Source organism: Larimichthys crocea, chromosome I, assembly GCF_000972845.2.
Source record: "Larimichthys crocea isolate SSNF chromosome I, L_crocea_2.0, whole genome shotgun sequence".
Classification (NCBI taxonomy): domain Eukaryota; kingdom Metazoa; phylum Chordata; class Actinopteri; family Sciaenidae; genus Larimichthys; species Larimichthys crocea.
The window spans coordinates 37023366-37043366 of NC_040011.1; the positions used below are offsets into that span (position 1 = coordinate 37023366).

Here is a 20001-nt window from a genome sequence, read left to right on the forward strand (position 1 = left end):
CATCAGCTATTTCATATAACAAGGGTTAAATAAAGGTATTATTACAAGGTGGTCACTTTGTCTGAGGACACGGGCCCCCTTGTGTCTGCAGCGAGAATGACACGCTTTCGATTTGACAGGAAATGGTTATATGGAAAAGACAATTTCTTTCTTTTATTTTGGTTTCACATACAGCACATTAGCATTTATTACATATTCCACGAAGCCTTTTTTTTTGTTTACTATGATAATGAACAGCGTTGCAACATACATGTAGATCTGGAAGTGCTTATTAAATCAGTTTGTTGGGACAAAAAACAGGCTGTTACGATACATAATCCAAACTATATTCACAAAGTGCAGAAAAAAAACAAATACTGTGTTTAAAAAGGATATAATGCGTTGAGTTTTTAACCAGTTAAAGCTAATAGAAAAATGTACCTCAGTGTTCCCATTTTAGGCTTGGATAACATCACAAAATAAAGCACACATATTAAACTGGACGACACAGAAAGGACAACTACACATCCACATGTTTACGCTCAGCAAAAAAGCTGATTTGATTGACTGGTTGTACTAAAAAGCAATTTTTATAAATGTAGAAAATGTCACAAGAACTCGGCCATAGAAATATTAAAGCAGAGTAAGAGAGCGTGTCACAAACGAGAGGAACAAAACACTTGAGGGGGAAGAAAAAAAAAAAAAGTTCCACTCTCTGGTGAGGTTTCAACCACAAACTGATGAATACATTTTTGCCTTTACTGATTGGTGTGATTAATTCATATGCATGCATCTCTGCCAGACTGGAATAACATACTTCTAATTCAGCCATTTATTATGAGAGGATGAAGACAACTGTACAACTTAAAACTCAGTGAGAGCCGTTTTCTAAATGGCAAAAAGTTCCTTCCTCCTATTCGCTGGTTTCATCCACTTTGCCACCGGGCTCACAGAGGGGTCTTTTCTCCATCATGGTGTATGGAAAAGGTGGAACATCACAGGTGGTGAAGTCCAGTTTCTTGGGAACACTGCAGTTGTTAAAGTCAAGCTTCTTGAGCCGAGCTAGACTCTTGATGCTGCCGGGAGGCCTGCCGGGGCTGACCTTGTATCCTGCTGCTTTGGTGGTACCGAGGGGCCTCCCTGGGCTGGTTTTGAACCCAGCTGCTCTAGTTGTTCCAAGTGGCCGTCCAGTACTTGTACGGTAACCGGCTGACTTTGTGGTTCCCGATGGCCTCCCTCTCCGCCCTGACTTCACCATTCCCTTCTTCTTCTTAGAGCCATCGGGCCCTGCAGCCTCACTGCTCCTGATTCTCACCGTCTGAGACTGGAAGTCACTCTGGGTGTCTTGCATTTGACATGCTGTGGTTTTGTGCATGCTCTGTGGCAATGGGGCTAAGCCTGCAAGGGACAGCTGTAAACCAGGGGCCGTCGGAGAGGAGTAGAATTTGTTGGACTGTGTGCTACATAGATCAAAGTGGCTGGCTGGGTGACAGTCCTCTGCCAGTCCACTCATACAATAGTCACTGTTGCTGCTGGTCACTTGGTGCATCATTTTCTGCTGGAGTGCAGAGAAACATAAACATTAGGTAGGAACATGCACACGTGTACACAGACAAACACAAACACAAAGAAGCGTTTCTAGTAGCTCACTTTTAGTGGGGCAAACAGGCCTTTCAGCGCTGCAGCGCAAAACATCAGTGATGTCAAGACAAAGCGAGGCAAACTGCAGCAAAAACAGATTGCATGCACAAAACGACATGATTATTATTTCCTCCGTAAATGCTGACCCGTATTAAGGACGTCAAATGAACAGTTCGTACCTTATTTGTTGGTGGATGTTGGACAGGAAAGGGTTAATGTTGAATCGCATACATTTTCCTTCTCTGGCAGCCACAACATCTTTGTGCAGGCGCTGCGCAAACTACGCCCTGACGCCCATCACTGCTGTCTTCAAGCTGGACTGCGGTTTCTGCTCTTTATTTCATATTAATTTAATCCTTCAGCCAGAGGTTTAGATGAGACAGGCAGCCATTTTCGCTTGGAAAAAAAAAAATTAATAAAACAGGATGCGCCGAACGCGCATGCGTACAAAGGCTTCCAGGAAACGCAGTAGCAGATCATCACCCACTCAATGTGGCTCTGCTCGATTTAGACCACGTTAAACAAAGACGTGTCCTAATGGTAAAGCGTGGGCCTGTAGTTATAATGTAACTAAGATTATACACTAACACTATAACAACAACATCAGCTGCTACATATAGTTTAATGTCCAGTTAATACTTAATAAATCATGTGTTTTTCCTGTTTAGATCCAGGGATTGAGATATTTGGAAATCCCTGTCTGATTATATCAGGATCACCCTCATCCAACCTGCCAAGAGATCATTTTGATCCTTGTCTGAGGAAAACACGGGGCCCTTGTGTCTGCAGGGAGACTTGACATCCTACTTAAATAGTTGTTTTATTTTGGTTTGATATACAGCACATTAGAAGTTATGACATATTCCACAAGCACGAGAAAAAAACTGCTCAACTGGTTTCCTTCACATTGCCCAGGGCTCACAGAGGGGTCTTTTCTCCATCACGGTGTATGGAAAAGGTGGCGAAGTCCAATTTCTGATGTTATACCCTGATAGATGGAGGTACTGTTACCGTTACGTTGGAAGAAACCGCTTCCATCAGGATGGAAATGTTTCATTATCGTGTAAAGGGGATCACTGAGAACAGTTTTGTATTGATCTGCAGTGACGCTTCACTCTAAGCAGACAAGTGGACCTAAACCATCCTTCCCACAACATAACAGAGCCAAACGAATCCTCGGTGTACCACACACATGCACTCCCCCACTTGTTGAGAACATGGTGAAGGTAGGCTTGTAGTTACACCACTTAAGCAATAACTACTACATTGTCTAGAACGTCCAGTTTCTCCATCTAATAAATCATCTGTCTTGATCATAAACATTGTGCGGAAATTGGAGCACACAGGTGCTGCAATACAATCAATGACAACAAAGGCCAGTCTCCATTTTTGTACTTTTTATTAACATCCATATGAACTTAAGCACAGGTACTGGATTTATGGAGCAACTGCAATGCTAGAACAGGTAGCAATATACATTTATCAGCGTTTCCCCTCGATGGCCGCCTCAAATCTTTTGCTAAATTAAGTCCACGGGACTTAAGTTTCCTTGATGAGCTTGGTCAGCTTCTGAATCTTTGTTTTGGTGGACATGTCCACATACTTGTCGCCGATACTGACGATCATGCCACCCAGGATTGCAGGATCAGACTGAAGAGGAGACAACAGATGAAATTACACATGACTCTCAAATATATCACATTACTGTTGAGCGTCAGACTGGTTTTAATCACTTTTACTTGTCACGCCAACTGCAAAAATCTGTATGTTTTTGGGGTCACAGGTTGACACTGTACCTTTGTTTCCAGCTTGATAGTTTCACCCTTCTGGAGGAAGCCGTTGAGAGCTACTTTCAGCTCACCAAGACTGGCTGCATCCAAAGGCTGAAATGAATACACATTCATTGGTTGATTGTGCATACACATACACATATTCATAGTAAAAAAAAGTTAAAAAATCTGCAATTCATCCTTTTTAAAAGAGACTGATAGGTAATATAGACTGTTTAATTAAAAAAGAATACATATCATGCATGTCCGTCCATTCCATACCTGAGCAGTAGTGACAGAGCAGATGACCTCTCCGCGGTGTGCACTCATCATCTTGCCAAAAGCAGCGATAACATCACCAGTTAGAGTAAGACGACCATTGTCAGCCAAAACGTCTGCAAAACACAGAGCAGGAAAAGGTCTGAGCGGGATTCACTTTGCTGTTCCTCGCCATTACAAACTGAGCCTCGAGTTGAGGAAAAAAAATAATCTAGAAAGTACTCCATATTTAACAATTGAAAATAAACAGATGTTTGGGATTTCTTCCAACTAGTCCTGCTAATAACATTTTTCAAAAATATGCTTACTTAGTTTACTTACACCATGATCAATATAGTATTCCTTTGCATCAATAATGTTTCTCTGGGAAATGCAGAGTGGAACTTAAAAGTGGGCAATTAAAAACTCATAATTTGTATTTGAGGATTTGTTTTTATATAAATACAGTTCTCCTCCTCGATGTTTAACTTATGCTGACAAATATAAATCAACTGTATGAGGCTAGTGTCGTGACACTAGGCCTGACAATCCTTCTGACCTCCAAGGGTCCTCCAGAGGTCACATGAACACACACAAGAATAACAACAATGGCGGTTGAGAGCTTCCCTCTAAAGCAAACTACACACACACACACAGCTGACCTCAAAAGGGCATTTACATGATAAAATATAAATAAATAAATAAAATCAGTTGGAGGCAAGTAAACCAAATTCGTTTGGAGTTTAAACAAACTAAAATGTGAATTATTTGAATTTGAGAAACATGTGTCATCTTTACTTTGACTTCTTTGTACCAAAACAATTACATCTGTATCTTATCGTGTGTGTTGGTGGACTATCATCCTTTTATTATTCATCACATTTATTTCCGTTAGTGATAAATGGTGAGAAAGACTTTGTGTTACTTCTAATGACCTCTATTGACTTAACAGACTCAAACTTATTTTGGTTCTACATTAATATGAATGTATATACTACATTCACAGAGCCCACTAAGGTCTACTTAGCTATGACTAAGATAATGCCATGCAGATGCAGAAGTTGAAGTAATCAAAGCATTAATGGGGCCACAATCGACTGATGACTCACTGATGAGGTTGATGGTGATGGGTGAAACCTTAGCCTTTGCAAGAGCATCATTGAAAGTCTTCTGTTTGAGGCTGCGCTTTACATGGGGGTTCATTACGATACTGGAAAGCTTGGGGTCCTTGATCAGGGTCTGGAAAAAAAAAAAGGCACACAGCAACTAAAGTTTATGAACTGGAACAAAAACAGGCAAAGCTGAAACAACATAGAGCAGCAAAACTTGACACAGACCATGTGTAATATTATTTATATCATGACCACTTTATCTTTAGTACAGTTGTCCCTCACTATAATGCGGTTCACCTTTTGCGGCCTCGCGGATTTTTTTAGTGTAATTTTGCATGCTTTTTAAAAAAATTTTTTACAGCGTACTGTACAGTATGAACGTGCATTGTGTTCGACGTCCTGATTGGCTAAGGAGTACTGTACAAAATGCGCTGTATGTTCTGCACTCGGAAAAAAAACACCTGCACCAAGGCCTTCAGAGGAAAAAGCCGTTACAGCGGAGTGGCGCCTGGACAAAGAGGCACTGTGAAATACGGTTTCATTTACTAATACAGTATTGTACTTATTTTTGTTAAATCTGCAAAAGTTTGAACTTTGAGTGTTTAAATAAGAGAGAAATGTGTGAAAATGTTAATGCCTGTCTGAGAAAGGTGTATAAAAGTGTGTGGTTAGGGGTTTTGCAGCCTTAAAACATGTATAATAATTATAAAAAATAAAGATGGTTACTTTGCAGATTTCGTCTATTGCGGGTTAGTTTTAGAACGTATCCCCCGTGATAAACGAGGGACCACTGTACTCGTTTTGCACATCTGTACAGTTTGTTGTATAGTCTGAAGGACACTTCTGTCTGTTCGTTGTGTGTTTGCCCTTTTTATTTGACTTCTATAGTGTATATTACACATTTTTCTGCTGCTGTTGTTACGAGTAAATTTCCCCGTTGTGGAATCAGATTATTATGCCAGTGCACCATCCCTCAGATGTGGCAGCATATTAGTTTACATTCATTTAAATTAATTACCATCATTAACATCCCTCGCTGTCATTCTGTGTCTTTATTTATTTATTTATTTTGACTTACAGTAACCTTCCCCAGCTCCTGCTCCACTTGGTCCAGTTTGTTCTGCTTACTGGCAGCTGAGAACAGAGCGGTGGCATAGCGGCCCTCCACTCCATACACCTGGATGGGAGGCTAGAAAGGACACAGACACACACGGACACAGACACACACAGATGAGCTATGAACTATTCCTGTTAATATGTGACGATAGATGAGCGGTCGTGGATACTTACCCTGACCAGTTTGGCTGCAGGTCTGATCACAGACGAGCTGAACTGGCGGACCTGGAAAATAAAACAAATGCATGAGGTATAAACCAGAATTTAGCGCGGGTTAACTTGTTTAGCACATCTTGTACCGTTAAAGACAGCTAGCCTGCAGGCTAACACGTTAGCAGTCATTCAAGTGCAATGCCTCGTGCGGATTTATTGCACCCTCAGCGGTGTTTCCCGCCCTCCAGAGGGAACAATACCACCGAGACACTTTATAAGATATGTAAATTTAAGTCACAACTGTTATAAAATTATTAAAAATCACCCGAATCATTGAATGTCTTACCTGCTGTCCTAGCATGAGTGCTGCCATTTTCTCCTACAGCTGTCCAGAGTGGAGCGTCCACACTGCGCATGTGCATTTGAACGGAAGTCGTCGTAGCTGTGGGTAATGTAGTCTTTGCACGGTTGCGCATTCTGACAGGTATGGACCAAGCGCAGAGGTGTAAATTAACTCATTAAATTAGTCTGGAGATATTATATCAGCCTGGTATGATTGCTGTTTTATTTTCTACGAACTTATACTCGACAGAAAGACACAATTCAAAGGGTGATTCATATTTATTCCGCAGGAATGGCAATTTTTGTAGTTTGCATTGCAGAGGCCAGAGATGGCATGTGGAGTCAGATATATATTTGTCACACATTTGTTCCATTATTTCAATCATTTATTTTTTAGATGTGAATCTAAAATGTGAAGAATGTGGAATCTGAAAAGACATTTGTTCAATTTTAAATAATTTAAGGTATTTTTATTGCGGGGATTTTCAGAAATTGGGGGGTGGACATGTCCCCCTCTGTCCCCCAGCCGGGATTTGCACCATTTCTTCGACCAGCAGAGGGCAGATCAACAATTTCACTTTTTAAAGAACCCTTAGGAAAAAACAAACAAACAAAAAAAGATTACCAAGCTGAAATATGATCATATAAATTAAAAATTAAACCAATTTCAATCACTCCTTGAACAAATGAACTTGATATTTATTTTAAAAATCCTCTTATCCCCTCATGACGTAAATATAATTTGTTGCTCAGCCTCTCTTTTGGAGTTAATCAGGGTTGGGTCTGTCAGTATCTGCAAATAGCTAAATGTATGACCTGGTGGTCGTTTTAAAATGTGTATTATTCATGCATCATGTGAACTGATCGGTTTGGTCCCCGTCAAATCGCAGGCACGCAGGGTAGTTGACGCATTTTCGTGGCGCACACACACACACACACACGCACACACACATACAAGCTGCGAATGACCAGAGAGAGCCTGCTAAAGACGTAGCGCATCAAAAAAAAAAGAGAAAACAACAAAAAAAAACCGAGATTATCCCCGAGGTATTTTAAAGCTGCTCGGCTCGATAGCTGACGGCAAAAGCAAGCATGGACGACAAGTCATTCACGAAGGAGTTGGACGGATGGATTGAACAACTGAATGAATGCAAACAGCTGTCAGAGAATCAGGTCAAAGTCCTGTGTGAGAAGGTAAGGAGGGTTTGCTGCAGGAGAGCCAGGCGAGCTATCACTCCTTAGCTCCCCACAGCTAGCGCTGTTACATCCCCTGAATTGAGCATCGCCTGGTCTGGCTGATGCATGTGGCCTTGATTTGGGAGCACACCATTTGGCTGCTGCTGCTGCTGCTGTTGCTGCATGCAGCACATTGCTATAGGAAGCCACTCGTCAAGAAGATGGAGGGGCATGTCTTGCAAATATGTTTTCCCCCCCTAGCTACGCCCACTCTTGGTGCCTCTTCACCACTGGAGTACACATAAAACTGTATGATAATCTGCATGAATATTCAGTGTCTCTGTGTTGTGTTTTGTTTTGTTTTTAAATAAGGCTTGTGTAACTAGATCATAGTCTGTGTGATCAGCATCATGTTGTTGTTGTTTTTTTAATTATTATTTGGTCCTCCATTTAAGGCCAAGGAGATCCTGACAAAGGAGTCCAATGTGCAGGAGGTGAGATGTCCGGTGACAGTCTGTGGAGATGTCCACGGTCAGTTTCATGACCTCATGGAGCTGTTTAAGATCGGAGGGAAGTCTCCAGACACTAACTACCTCTTCATGGGAGACTATGTTGACAGAGGCTACTACTCTGTGGAGACAGTTTCTCTCCTGGTCTCTCTTAAGGTAAAATAAAAAATAAAAAAAACAGTGTATAATAAGTAAGTCAGCTACAACAGGCATATGAATTCTTTTTAAATACATTTTTATTTTTAGGTAAGGTTTCGTGAGCGAATCACAATCCTCAGAGGGAACCACGAGAGCAGACAGATCACACAAGTGTACGGCTTCTACGACGAGTGCTTACGGAAATATGGAAATGCCAACGTTTGGAAGTACTTCACAGATCTGTTTGACTATCTGCCCCTGACTGCGCTGGTAGACAACCAGGTAAGGTTGTGTATACAGATGTGTCATGATGAAGATATTCAAGCACAGATACAGGGAGTCTGATATTTATTTTCTGTTTCCTCTGTAAGATTTTCTGCCTCCATGGTGGATTGTCTCCATCGATAGACACACTGGAACACATCAGAGCGCTGGATCGCCTGCAGGAGGTTCCTCATGAGGTAAATTCAGTAGAGACACCTCTCTTATAGATGATTAATTAATCTGTTATTTACTATCACAACATATAGTTTTCACAAATGTGAATGTTTTTAGGTTTTCTTAGTAGTCATTCCTTTTGACCTGTGAAGTATGTCAGTTCCTATTTGGATAGATTTTGTGTTTGCATGTACAATAGACTAAACAAGACTGATGTTTCCTCCATGTTCCAGGGTCCAATGTGTGACTTGTTATGGTCAGACCCAGATGACCGTGGTGGCTGGGGCATCTCACCCCGTGGTGCTGGTTACACTTTCGGGCAAGACATTTCCGAGACTTTCAACCATGCAAACGGCCTAACTTTGGTGTCGAGAGCCCACCAGCTGGTGATGGAGGTACTTTAACTTTATCCTCGGAGACTCTGAGAGATTTGATGTTACATGTTGTGAATTTAAAGTAGATTAACATGCAATAAATCTCTTGATATAGGGTTATAATTGGTGCCACGACCGCAATGTGGTGACCATCTTCAGCGCACCAAACTATTGTTATCGTTGTGGAAACCAGGCAGCAATCATGGAGCTTGATGACACATTGAAATACTCTTTGTAAGTATGAATACATAACTATAAACATATTTTTGCATGTATTTAATAATCATAATGGACATAAGATCTCAAAATATGAGTTTGCCCTTTGTTTGCTTTAGCCTACAGTTCGACCCTGCACCACGTAGAGGAGAGCCCCATGTGACGCGGCGTACGCCCGACTATTTCCTGTAAAGATCACTGGTGAGGATGGCACGAGGCTACACAGAAAAGAAGTATTCATAACCCCATGGACCAAAAAAAATAAATAAATATGTGTGCCATAATCACAAAGAAATGGAAACTATCACATGTAGCTAAAGACCACCATCCGACTCATTCAACTTTTTCCTCTCTGTGCATGATGTTTTTATTGCTAGAAATGATTGCTACTATGAACAATACCGTCACAATACCTGCTGGTTTGTCAGGAAACATGAATAAACTAATGCTGAGAATAACAACTAAATGTAATCTTTGTGTTAGGGTGTTAATGATGACCAGAGTGTTCTACCATATACCGTCTGTATGCTGCATCTCTCACTTGGCATGGCCTCAAATCAAATGTTTCAGTAAATATAATGTGAACTCTTTTCTTTTTTGTAACTGAAGCTCATAAACAGTTTATTTTGTGAAGTGATTCATTCTTGTAATGATTATTTTTGGAAGATGTTTTTCTTTACGTACAGCATGAAGCTCTTTGTTTTCCTCCTCAGTGGGCCTCTCCACAGGTGCACAAGTACAAGTTAATTCAGTGTGACTACAAATATCAAACATTCAAGTTATCATTTCTATATTTTGAACAGAGCATGCACATATATATTTATATATATATTTGGTGAAATGCAACAAAAGTATAAATGGGAACAATGTTTATTTATCATTTTACAAGACAGGGCTGTATACAGGGTGGGAAAACTTTGAAAAATTTGAACAAATACCAGATACTGACATAAAATTCACCTCTTGCTTAATAGTAAACTATTATTTTATTATTATTTTTCTGAAATCCTACAGAAGCCCTAAGCCACTATGCATTCATATGTGTTATTTCCTTTCCTTCCATTTTATTTTTCTCATGATAACTAGTTAATTTAATTTGTTTTCTCAAGATCTCAAGCGATTTATGTCATTATCTCGAAATAAATGTTTACCCAAGATAACAGGATAATTTTCTAATGAAACCTTTCCTGAAGATAACAACACAATTAATTTGAGTGTACGGAAGCCCTAAGCTGCCATGCAGTCACACCTTGTATTTCCTCTTTCTTGTGATAACAACTTAACTTCATTGGTTTTCTCGAGATCTTGAGTTATATATCTCGAAATAACAAACGTTGTTTTCTCGACAAAGCAGGATAATTTTGTCAAGATTTCCACATAACGGGATAATTAATTAAAGATTCCAAGATAAATAATCAAAAGTAGTAGGCCTGCGATTTCCATCACACGTGACCTCATGCCATGCTGACCTGTTGCTGATTGATGACCTGCTGATTTACATACTCCAGCTCCTCATGATTTCGACTGCCCATCTGTATTTAGCAACATAAAAACGAAAGTCCCCCTAGTGGTTAAATCAAATATATACATATAAAAGGCTTCTACACAGCAGTGCCGTACAGTAATTGTGCTGGTGTGCACTTAACAATTACAAAATTAAACAATCAAAAAGACCCAAAATTTTTCATTGACCAGAAGAGTACTAGAACATACTCAACATTGGGATCTGATATTTACCATCAGCCCTTGAGCTGCATGCTTTCTTACATTAAGACAGGCCTTTCAGTGAAGCTGTGATTTGTTATAAATGCTGCCGGGTCATTATAGTTGAACACAGCTCTAAGTTTCTTCCTTTTAGGATGATACACCCCATAATATATTTTGTCATCTCTGCCATTCAGTTGATTTTGAGGCACCTCTTCACCATATGAAATATTTTCAGAAATGAATCTGTTCTCTGCACTTTTGTATTGGATTTTTATCACACGGCACTGATAGACTATCTTCTTTTTTATACTCTGTTATAGTGTAAGTAGCTCTCTTTCTGCTGTCTCCCACAGGAGTTAATGTAATCCATTTAAGTAGGCTATACTGATACAAATAGCATCAGTTTAAAATATTAATAACTTAATGTTTCGCAGCTACAGCTATATGAAATAAATACTAAAGTTGCTTCGTCATTTATTTCCTGTAATTATAGTTTGTGGCAGTTTTCCCTCCACAGTCACCACTAGATGGAAACAAACAACCAGAAACTGTGCTGATGATCCACATTAATAGGATAATCATTTCAGCTGTGAGGGTGTGCAGGACATTTTATGTATGTAAGTTTTTATTTTTATTACAGGCTCTTAATATAAAATGATTTTGACACATCCACTATAGGGAACTGCTTTAGCTTTCATTTTATTTCTGATGTGGAGAACGTGCGCAGGAGTCCAAGATGTTCTGTGCTGACATTTTGTTTAAGCTTGATCAACGAGAATGGATGATTTATCAGTAGGCTTGTTGTTGTTGTTGCTCTTGATGCTGCTGTCCTCTCTGACTGATGTCCATAAATCATACTCCATGCATGTGCAGTATGAGGTATTTGCCAGTTGGTTGAGAAACTACTAAATATGTTTACACTTAGTGGTCTGAGATTGTTCTCTGACTCTGTAGAGGCTTCCATGTTATTTACCCATCGTTTCTAGGGAGTGAGATAGTCCTATCTTCTGACCTTGGTCGCTGTAGTAATGCTGATCTTGTCTGAAGGGGAAGTAGGCAATGTGTCTCACAACCTAAGATTTCACAATTACACTGTACCTACAGTGATCTCTGCTTGATCTGGTGTCTGCGTTAACACCCATATGAGGCATGCTAGAATGTTCTAGCCTCCCAGGCCATGTTAACTTGTGCCTACACATGTATAGTGGCTTTAGTTACTTCAGTAGATATCCAAAACAAGTTTTCTCAACCTAAAGCATTTACTTGGGTTACACTGGGATTAGCCCGGGTGATTGTGGAGGCCAGGTGATTCATCACTCTCCTTCTTGGTGAAATATCCATTTTTATAGACTGGAGGTGTGTTTTGGTCGTCACCCTAAAAGCAAAGAAAATAATCGTGCAGTAAGAAAAGTGCAGAATGCTACAGTTGTTTAAGTGTGCCTTGAATTTTGTAAATATCCAACAGTGTCACCAGCAAAGAACCTCTATGCTTCAGTGTGGGACCCAAACAGAAATTTAGAAACCATCCACTCCCCTTTTCTGCACAGACACAGCGGTCTGAATCAAAAAATCATAGATATGACTCATCAGACCAAAGCACAGATTTCCGACTGGTCTAATGTCCATTCTTGTGTTTCTTGGCCTAAGCAGTTCTTGGTCTCCCTCAATTGTGGTTTCTTTACAGCAAATTGACCATGAGGGCCTGTGGTGCAGTGGTGGTGTAGCGGTTTCTGATTGCAACCCCGCTAGCTCATCCTTTCCTCGTAGGCATGAAGAAGAAACTAGAATGGCCATTTGAATGTATGATAAGCACTTGTTGGCTGTTTTTCCTTCCCTCTGTGCTCCAACTTATCCCAAAACATCTTAATTAGGTTAAGGCTAGGTGATGCATCACTGTCCTTCTTGGTGAAATATCTCTTTTCACAGCCTGGAGGTGTGTTTTGGGGTCTCACTAAGCACAAATAAAAATGCAGTTTTGAATATATTGCCAACAGTACTTACCAGCAAAGCACCTCCACATCATCACTCCTCCTCCTCCATGCTTCACAGTGGGAACCACACATGTAGAAACCACCCACTCACCTTTCCTGTGATTTCCCAGAAACACAGCAGTCTGAACCAAAACTTTCCAAAACCAAAGTACAAATTTCCACTGTTTCTCGTGGATCATCCTCAGTCCTGCTTTCTTTGCAGCCAATCGACCATGAAAGGTCTGATTCACGTGGTCTCCTCTGAAGAGCTTGACACTGAGGATGTGTCTGTTACTTGAACCCTGTGGTGCATTTATGTGGTGGACTGACAAAGTTTTACCAGTTATTAATGATTTACTGCCTGTAAATCAACGTGGCGAAAACATCACCACAATAAGGGATGTGGTGCACGGCTTGTTGCTGAAAATAAAAGCTTCATTTTCAAGGACGTGAAGTGAAATCCAACTAAATTATCACCTCAAATGTTGATTTTGACAGTTTTGTGGAAGCAGAACGAAAGCATGCTTTTTCTTTCACAACTTTCCCATTAGTCACTTCTCCAACTCGAAATCTCTCCCCCCTCGCTGATGTTTGCAGCTTTCAGTTTTATTTTGACAGTGAGCTTCCTCTCGCTGGGGGGATGTGGCTTCGTGCTGCTGACGCTGCTGCTGCACATAAAATTAGCTGGCTGCAGCCTTTCAGGGACACCTCTTGCGGACCGCCGGAGCCCACAGTGCAGTAAGTAACCTGTCCTGTATTTTTAATGCACGGATCCATCCGGAGAAAAGATGAGTGTGCACTTTGTGTCTGAGGTCGGACAAACTGTCATTAGATGCGTCTGAGAAAGCCTGCTGGATGTGTGTGGATGTGGCAGGCTGATACTAGTTGAATCTGGGGCGCACAGCTGGATAATTACCAGGCCGGACAGATGTCGTGCATAACTGATCGTTTTTAAAATGATTTTTTTTTAAAAATAGTTTCTGGTAGGGTTTCATCGCTGCAGAAACACCTCCAGTCACAGTCCAGATTTGACTGGTCTACGTCGGGTTGAACAATTAACCGTATCCAGTCACAGGGCATGTTTATCCTGCGACCCACTGACAGAAAACAGCTGTTTGCTCCAGTGTAAACGCATGCCACATGCACGAGAAATGAAGGTGAGATCTGCAACCAGATGCCGCATGTTGGTATTTAATATATTTGTAAGAAGATGTTGTGAATTGCAGGTTAATGTATAGCCACGCAGGCCGCCTTTGATTGGTTGAGAGTGAGGGAGGGCAGAAGCAGTTGAGGGTTTATAGATCAAAGGCCATCCAAGTCCAAAGTTCACTCCTGATATCAGCGTTATTTATCATTATAATAATAATTTTAACGCCCTGCAGCCACTGTTTCCACCCAGCCCATGCAGTGATTTAGTTTTTTTTTTTATTGGATGAGCTCAGAGAAAGCCATGTTTTGTTGTCATCTCGTGAGAACCCCATGGTGTTTAATTCAATTTAAAGAGACAGCACGCCTCCTGCACGCCACAGCCCGCCGGCAAACAAGAGACTTTCTCATGTTTTCTTGTCAGTCCAGCAGCCATCTTTGGTGCAATTTCAGGTGGAGTTTCATCATGCTGCTGCAGATCATTACACTGACTCCCTTTAGTAGTTCATGTGGAGCATTGAACAAATGGTTAAAAACCAGATCAGACTGGGTTACAAGGACCCACATACACACAGGGAAGAATGTGGATGCTGTGAGCGGATGTTTTACATAGTGCAGTGTCTGTTCAGTTCAGTTCACTGCAGGCCAGTCTTATCTGGTTTTTGGGGGTTGTGAAATCATAAATGGATAAAGTTTGAATGAACTACTCCACCGGCGCTGGTGATAATAAATGATCATAAAGCCCTACTGCATAACATACAACAATTTGCTCTAATGCAATACATAATAATGTACTTTGTTCGACTGTTCATGCACGCAGATGTCTTTGTCGCTTACCAAGAGCTGCTTTTCAGCCACTCTTTGGGGGTTGGTTGGTTGGTTGGTTGGTGTGTGTGCTCATAATGGGGCTTTGCAATTTAGTGCTTCACAACCCTTGTGTCAGGTCAGCCGTCACCATAGCAACATTATGCTGAATAAGCAGCATGGCAATCCAGTATGGGAGTCCTCCTTCACCGACTCACGTCTGCAAAAGAAAACAAGAAGTAAAAGGGGTGCAATGGCCAGAGCAGAGCCAATTTCTGTTGGATATGACACAATCGCAGTTATTCCAGAGACCAAACCCTTTACTTCAGACATTACTGTTCCACGAAAGCTATAATTCACCATGTTTGTCACAGAATTCCTGCTTCTGTTTTTATTTACTCCAGGAAAAAAACATCTAAAAGTGATTTGACCTTAAAGAATCCATCCTGACAAATCACTGATATGATTATTGTAATATTTCTTTCCTCAGATAAATATGGCAGCAGAACTATCCACCTCCATAAACATCAAGGAGCCCCGGTGGGACCAGAGCACATTTGTAGGTCGGGCTAAACATTTCTTCACCGTCACGGACCCCAGGAACATCCTCCTCACCAATGAACAACTAACTCATGCACACAAAATCATCACTGATTACAGGTAAACCTGCAACTACAAGGACAGCTGTCATTCACCAGTAACAGGAACAGTTTGCTTTAAATGTCACATTTACTGTCCTCCCAGGCAAGGTATAGTCACACCAGGACTGACAGAAGATGAACTGTGGAAAGCCAAATACATTTTTGACTCGGCTTTCCATCCCGACACCGGGGAGAAGATGATCCTGATTGGCCGCATGTCAGCGCAGGTTCCAATGAACATGACGATCACTGGATGCATGATGACATTTTACAAGTAAGAACTTATACTATCAGTATTATTACTTGGGGCAGTAACCTTTTTGTAATGCCTCACTTTCTAACTAGAACCAGAAAATCTAGCCGTCATTTGTACAACAGATTTTTTAAAGTGCAGCCTTTTCTTCTGCGGACCCTCTGTATTGTCCTTGCTTATGACTTTCCTGTTTGCAATCTTGCAGAACAACTCCAGCCGTGCTGCTGTGGCAGTGGATTAATCAGTCTTTCAATGCAATAGTGAACTACACCAACAGGAGCGGTGACGCTCCAATCACAGTCAGGTAAGAGACAGATGTTTTAGCACCAACACTGGCTCATATTAACCCTTTAATTAAACAGTCTTTGTGTGCACAGTTTTCTTTTTTTTTTTTTTTGCGTGACGTGACCGTTGACTCTTTTGTTTGCAGTCAGCTTGGCACAGCTTATGTGTCTGCCACCACAGGGGCAGTTGCCACCGCTCTAGGACTAAATGCACTAACAAAGGTATCGGTTCATGTAACCCCATTCTACATCTCATTTTTAATATATCAACCTCAGCCACATGCGTGTGCTGACATGACGTTAGCCACGCACAAGTAGTCATAGAAGAGCTGTGTTATTTACAGGGTCATGCACTTGTATCAGCATGTTGTCTTGCCAGCTTTTATAGTGACTCTGTGTGTTTGATGGTATGGTAGAACAGCCGGCATGTACAGCATCTGACATAAAGCTGCAGTAACCTCAGACTAGACTGAAAGGTTACTTTGGCTGTGCAGAGCCAAGTGATTCATTTCTTGCCCCCTCTCTTCTGCTGTAGCACATCTCGCCTCTGATTGGACGGTTTGTTCCTTTTGCTGCTGTAGCTGCTGCTAACTGTATCAACATCCCACTGATGAGACAAAGGTAAGGAGGACGTGCAGCACTCTGCAACGTATGTCATCGTTTTTAAGCATGTTGGCAATACACTATGGCTTTGACCTTGAAGACACGACACTAATGGTGACAGTGTCCCTGGAAACAAAGATTATAGGGCTGTTCCTCTTAGTAGCTATAATAAAAGGTTAATTTGACTCCTCTGATTTAATTTGTTTGGCAGAGAACTTCAGCACGGCATTCCCATAACAGATGAAAACGACAACAGGTTAGGAGAGTCGACGAAAGCTGCACAGCAGGCTATCTCTCAGGTCGTGGTCTCCAGAATCCTCATGGCTTCTCCAGGAATGGGTATGAATATCTTTATATCATCAGCACAATTAGACACCCAGTGTGAGGTTTAACTCGCCTCAGGTGTTCACATCATCTAATAAAGGAAAAAAAGAATATACAAGTTTAAAACCACCACTTATTATTACTGTTTAAGTGAAAATGCTTTGTGTCTTTTCAGCTATCCCCCCGTTTTTAATGAACCACTTGGAGAAGAAGGCCTTTCTGAAGGTACAGTACAAGACATCAACTTCATCATGACAGCTTTGAAATACCTGTAGGTTTAAAGTTAAACGGTGGGAACCTCATGTCCCACGCTACATCTGCCACTCAGTTTTCGTTTTGTAATCACACATCAGAGGCATGAAAAGCACAGAGGACACGAGGCCACTCTAGTATGGGAATTCAACGCCGCTTTTGTGCCCCTCATTCGTTTTTTTTTTTTTTTTTTCTGCCTGGTCTTTTCAGAAGTTCCCATGGATGAGTGCACCTATTCAAGTCGGCCTGGTGGGATTCTGGTGAGTTGTCAGAGATGGTGCACCTGATAAGCGGCCATGTGAAAATTCCTTTTTGAAATTTCCAAAACGACAAAGATATGAAAAGTCATTAATCCCACGATTTTAAACGTCTCAAGAGGAATGTGCTCAAAATAGCTCAGCACTTCAGTGATGTTAACTGTAAATTAGTCAGCAGGCAGAGTTTTGCAACCTTTTCAGTGACATGCAACAGTTCCTGTTCAGTCTGTCTCTGGAAAACTTTACACTTCTCCTCCTTCACGTGCTGATGGCTTTATTTAGCTTCCTCAGAATGATTAAACTCAACTGAAATCAAAATCCTGTCTAACATTCCTCAAGCTCAACGGTTATTTGAGCAGCATATTTGCTCACTAGCACACACAAACACAAGCCAGCTTTGCCTGTAATATCTTTTATGGCATGGTTTATTGATTTGTCAGGTCATCCAATGTGTGAATTTGACAATCTCAGCATGTTATTAGGTCGAGCAGCATAGCTCCGTTGATGGCAGTGTTGGTCGTTCCACCACTTTGGTCCAGACTGAAACTGACATGTCCCCTTCAACATTAATGACCTCTAAACCTCTATGTAGTGCCATCATCAGGTCAAAAGTTAATTTGTGCATTACTTTGGTTTAAAACTAATTCCCATCAGCCTTGACTGTCCTTCATCTTAACATGCTAAATTAAGATTGTAAATGTGGTGCTTATATTCTCACTGCGAGCATGTTGGCACGCTCATGCCAGCAGGTGTACCTACACCCTCACCGTGCTGTGATCATGACCGTTAATTTCATAACCAGTTTCTCAACCGACTTTCCAGAAAGCTTGTAACATAATATGTGGATTAGTATCACAATAACATGTTTGTGTAAATACACATAGACGTGAGACAACCAGCTCGCTGTAACAGATCTTATATCAGGAACAGGAAACTCTATACTGTGTGCCTTCATAGATATGCATCTCTTTTTCAGCTTGGTGTTTGCCACTCCACTGTGCTGTGCATTGTTCCCTCAGAAGAGGTGAGTGAACCGTTCAGAGTTGACTCAGAGATAATAGAAATCAATCTGTCGTAGCCACAGAACCTCAGCTTTGCATTAGTTAAATGTATGCTGAGGTTGCTGGATTTCTTTTCTTCCTCAACATTTGCGTGACACACCCACAGTATATGCGTTTAATCAATTTAACCCATGCTTGTCTCACATTCCTCCCCTCGATGCAGCTCTATGTCAGTCAGCCGTTTGGAGCCGGAGCTGCAGGAGAAAATCCGGGCCAACCACCCGGGAGTGGACCGGGTCTACTTCAACAAAGGGCTATGAGCATGCAGCCCCCTGATCCAAACACTGCCATTACACAACCGCAGGCTCAGCCCTCGCCTCTCTGCCAGCCCTCCTCATTCAGTGTGCCAAAGTTAAGTTTGTGTCTCCTCATTTCCACCACTCAAGATGGATATCTGAGGACTCCCTCTCTCAGTCAGTCTCTTTGTAATGAGATGTTTGCTTTCGTCAATGTGATTGTTGATTTTATCGTAACTGCTAGAGAAGATTTTCTCTGACTGGGCCAGAAGAAAAGTACAGTGTTTACTTTGACAGATACTCTATAGTGGCCTGTGTAAGGTTGTTTTAAGTGGACCTTTAATTTTCTCTGTGCAGTATTTTTATAAGTTGGTGACTTGTATGTCGCCGCCAAGCCATTTTCATACTACCTGAGGTTGGCAGTCATTATCTTTCTTACCTGCATTATAATTATGATCCAGTTTTGACATCTATTAGTCAAAAACCTCTTCAGTGCATTTGCCAAATCTGTACTCACATCTTTTTAGACCTCGTCAACGATTACGACCTCCTGCTCTTGAGTTATTTCCGAGAGCGACATTCACTTTAACTTAGTTCATGTTGCCAAATGAGTGACATCTATTCAAGTGAGGCCTGTTGCATCCAATCATTAATCTGAGAAACAACTCTCCAGGGATCCACCCTTTAAAATGTGATGCTATGATGGTGGCCAACACGGTGCTATTTGATGTCTTAATAATCGGTGTTTATCATACTATTTATTCTGCTTGCCAAACATGCATGAACAAACCACAAACTCACATGAGCGTCATGGGATTTCAAAGAAAACAATGAAGTTCTGTATATTTACTCACGCTGAGGCTACACTCAGGAGAACTGACCGGTGGTGACAAAGTGTTATTAATAATAATTTCACACTGGAACTCTAATCCCTAATTTCCAGTAGTTAATCCATGATTTTGTGATCACAGTATTTGATACCACCAACATTGACTCATTAACTCATTCATGCCTTACACAGACTTGTATGGTATCTATCTTATGTACCTTAACGCAGAGATTTGATTATTACAGCACAACGTGACCCATTTTTAGATTAATGTTTCGTGGCATTATTTTTTTTCAAGGAATTAAAGTACATTTATGTAAACATATGCAATCTATGTTAGATATAATGGAGAAAAAAAACACCAGAAACATTCTCAAGATAGCACTTTTCAAGATAACGTTGATTTCCAGAAG

General features: G+C 41.1%; 4 protein-coding genes across 8 annotated transcripts; 2 read left to right on the top strand and 2 right to left on the bottom strand.

Annotated features, from left to right (window-relative positions):
• Positions 1-126: 126 nt before the first annotated feature.
• si:ch1073-44g3.1 (UPF0461 protein C5orf24 homolog) lies at positions 127-2051 on the bottom strand. Of its 4 annotated transcripts, none has more exons than XM_019265489.2 (3): positions 1800-2049; positions 1630-1702; positions 127-1534 (listed from the first exon to the last, which is right to left on the bottom strand). In XM_019265489.2, the coding sequence occupies exons 1-3, from the start codon at positions 1847-1849 to the stop codon at positions 893-895; spliced, it is 765 nt and encodes a 254-aa protein (XP_019121034.2). In that variant the 5' UTR covers positions 1850-2049; the 3' UTR covers positions 127-892. The 4 variants fall into 4 exon arrangements, with proteins under 4 accessions (XP_019121034.2, XP_010753182.3, XP_010753197.1 ...); XM_010754880.3 differs by having other exon boundaries at positions 127-1537; positions 1800-2048; XM_010754895.3 differs by lacking the exon at positions 1630-1702 and having other exon boundaries at positions 127-1537; positions 1800-2051.
• Positions 2052-3002: 951 nt separating this feature from the next.
• atp5po (ATP synthase peripheral stalk subunit OSCP) lies at positions 3003-6505 on the bottom strand. The gene is made up of 7 exons (XM_010754868.3): positions 6375-6505; positions 6050-6100; positions 5838-5948; positions 4757-4886; positions 3672-3784; positions 3417-3503; positions 3003-3270 (listed from the first exon to the last, which is right to left on the bottom strand). Exons 1-7 carry the CDS (start codon positions 6399-6401, stop codon positions 3160-3162), a joined length of 630 nt encoding a protein of 209 aa, XP_010753170.1. The 5' UTR covers positions 6402-6505; the 3' UTR covers positions 3003-3159.
• Positions 6506-7120: 615 nt separating this feature from the next.
• LOC104938463 (serine/threonine-protein phosphatase 2A catalytic subunit alpha isoform) lies at positions 7121-9691 on the top strand. Its single transcript, XM_010754859.3, has 7 exons — positions 7121-7564; positions 8002-8211; positions 8302-8475; positions 8565-8654; positions 8865-9026; positions 9121-9239; positions 9341-9691. Exons 1-7 carry the CDS (start codon positions 7463-7465, stop codon positions 9411-9413), a joined length of 930 nt encoding a protein of 309 aa, XP_010753161.1. The 5' UTR covers positions 7121-7462; the 3' UTR covers positions 9414-9691.
• A 3806-nt stretch (positions 9692-13497) lies between these two features.
• Positions 13498-18928, top strand: sfxn1 (sideroflexin 1). Of its 2 annotated transcripts, none has more exons than XM_010754849.3 (11): positions 13498-13636; positions 15339-15508; positions 15593-15763; positions 15948-16046; positions 16173-16248; positions 16562-16647; positions 16841-16968; positions 17129-17178; positions 17416-17465; positions 18439-18486; positions 18687-18928. In XM_010754849.3, exons 2-11 carry the CDS (start codon positions 15345-15347, stop codon positions 18781-18783), a joined length of 969 nt encoding a protein of 322 aa, XP_010753151.1. In that variant the 5' UTR covers positions 13498-13636; positions 15339-15344; the 3' UTR covers positions 18784-18928. The 2 variants fall into 2 exon arrangements, with proteins under 2 accessions (XP_010753151.1, XP_027133457.1); XM_027277656.1 differs by lacking the exon at positions 13498-13636 and adding an exon at positions 13920-14055.
• The last annotated feature ends 1073 nt before the right edge of the window (positions 18929-20001 follow it).